General features: G+C 61.8%; 1 protein-coding gene across 1 annotated transcript in view; it reads right to left on the bottom strand.

The window, feature by feature from the left end:
• LOC106887540 (basic helix-loop-helix transcription factor scleraxis-like) overlaps positions 1 to 91 on the bottom strand; it is a 1,368-nt gene extending 1,277 nt beyond the window's left edge. Inside the window, exon 1 of the mRNA XM_014941131.1 lies at positions 3 to 91. Coding sequence (XP_014796617.1) covers positions 3 to 91 — 89 coding nt within the window. The remainder of the gene's footprint in view (positions 1 to 2) is intronic.
• Positions 92 to 767: the final 676 nt, after the last annotated feature.

Genomic DNA, 767 nt, shown 5'->3' with positions numbered 1-767 from the left:
GCCTCCGCAGCACCCCCCCCTCCGCTTCCCCGACACCGCCCGACGGCCCCCGGCGCTCCCCCTCTCCCGCCGCCCCTCCGCCGGCTTTCATGGCGCCCTCCGCCGCCGCCCCGCCGCCCCATGACTTTTATGGTGCCGCATCGCCCCTCCGCCGCCGCCCCGTGTCCCGCCGGTGGGGCGGCGGGGCGTGCTTTGCGCGGTTGCTGCTTTTAGCCCGGGGCCGCCAGCACCGCCGCCGCCGCCGCCACCTGTCGCCTCCACCCCGGCACCGGCATCCCCTGCTCCTCCGCCTCCTCCCCGCTGCCCCGGGGTGCGGTGTGCCCGGAGCCCCGGTGTCGCATCCCGCCCACCAGCCTCCCGGTGGCTCCCACCGGCACCGGTTGGGTGTGAAGGGCCAGCATCTCATTGCAGGCTGTACGAGCTTTTACCGATTTCACCCCCGTACACTGTTCCAGCTGTGCATACATATATATATCTATATATGTATATATATATTAGTTGGAGCAGGGTGATAGAAAGAGCGCAGGGGTGGGTTTCATCACCATCCCCAGCAAGCGCAAGGCGCACACAGAAATCCAATTTCTCATTCTGTTCAGAATGCGTGCCTGCCTCCACCATTTACTTATTAAAAGGTCATCACAAGCACTAGTTGATTACACCTCTTTTCTCCATAAAAATTTGACAGCCTGCCGGCGCTCAGAAACTCAGGAAAGGTCATGGTGCAGGTTTTCTCAAATGAATCATTTCTACCTGATTAAGCGCCTTTG

The sequence above is a fragment of the Calidris pugnax genome, unplaced genomic scaffold (assembly GCF_001431845.1).
Source record: "Calidris pugnax isolate Ruff unplaced genomic scaffold, ASM143184v1 scaffold60, whole genome shotgun sequence".
In the NCBI taxonomy this organism is placed as follows: Eukaryota; Metazoa; Chordata; class Aves; order Charadriiformes; family Scolopacidae; genus Calidris; species Calidris pugnax.
The sequence above is the reverse complement of the archived record's forward strand: the minus strand, read 5'-3'. Positions and strand labels throughout refer to the sequence as shown.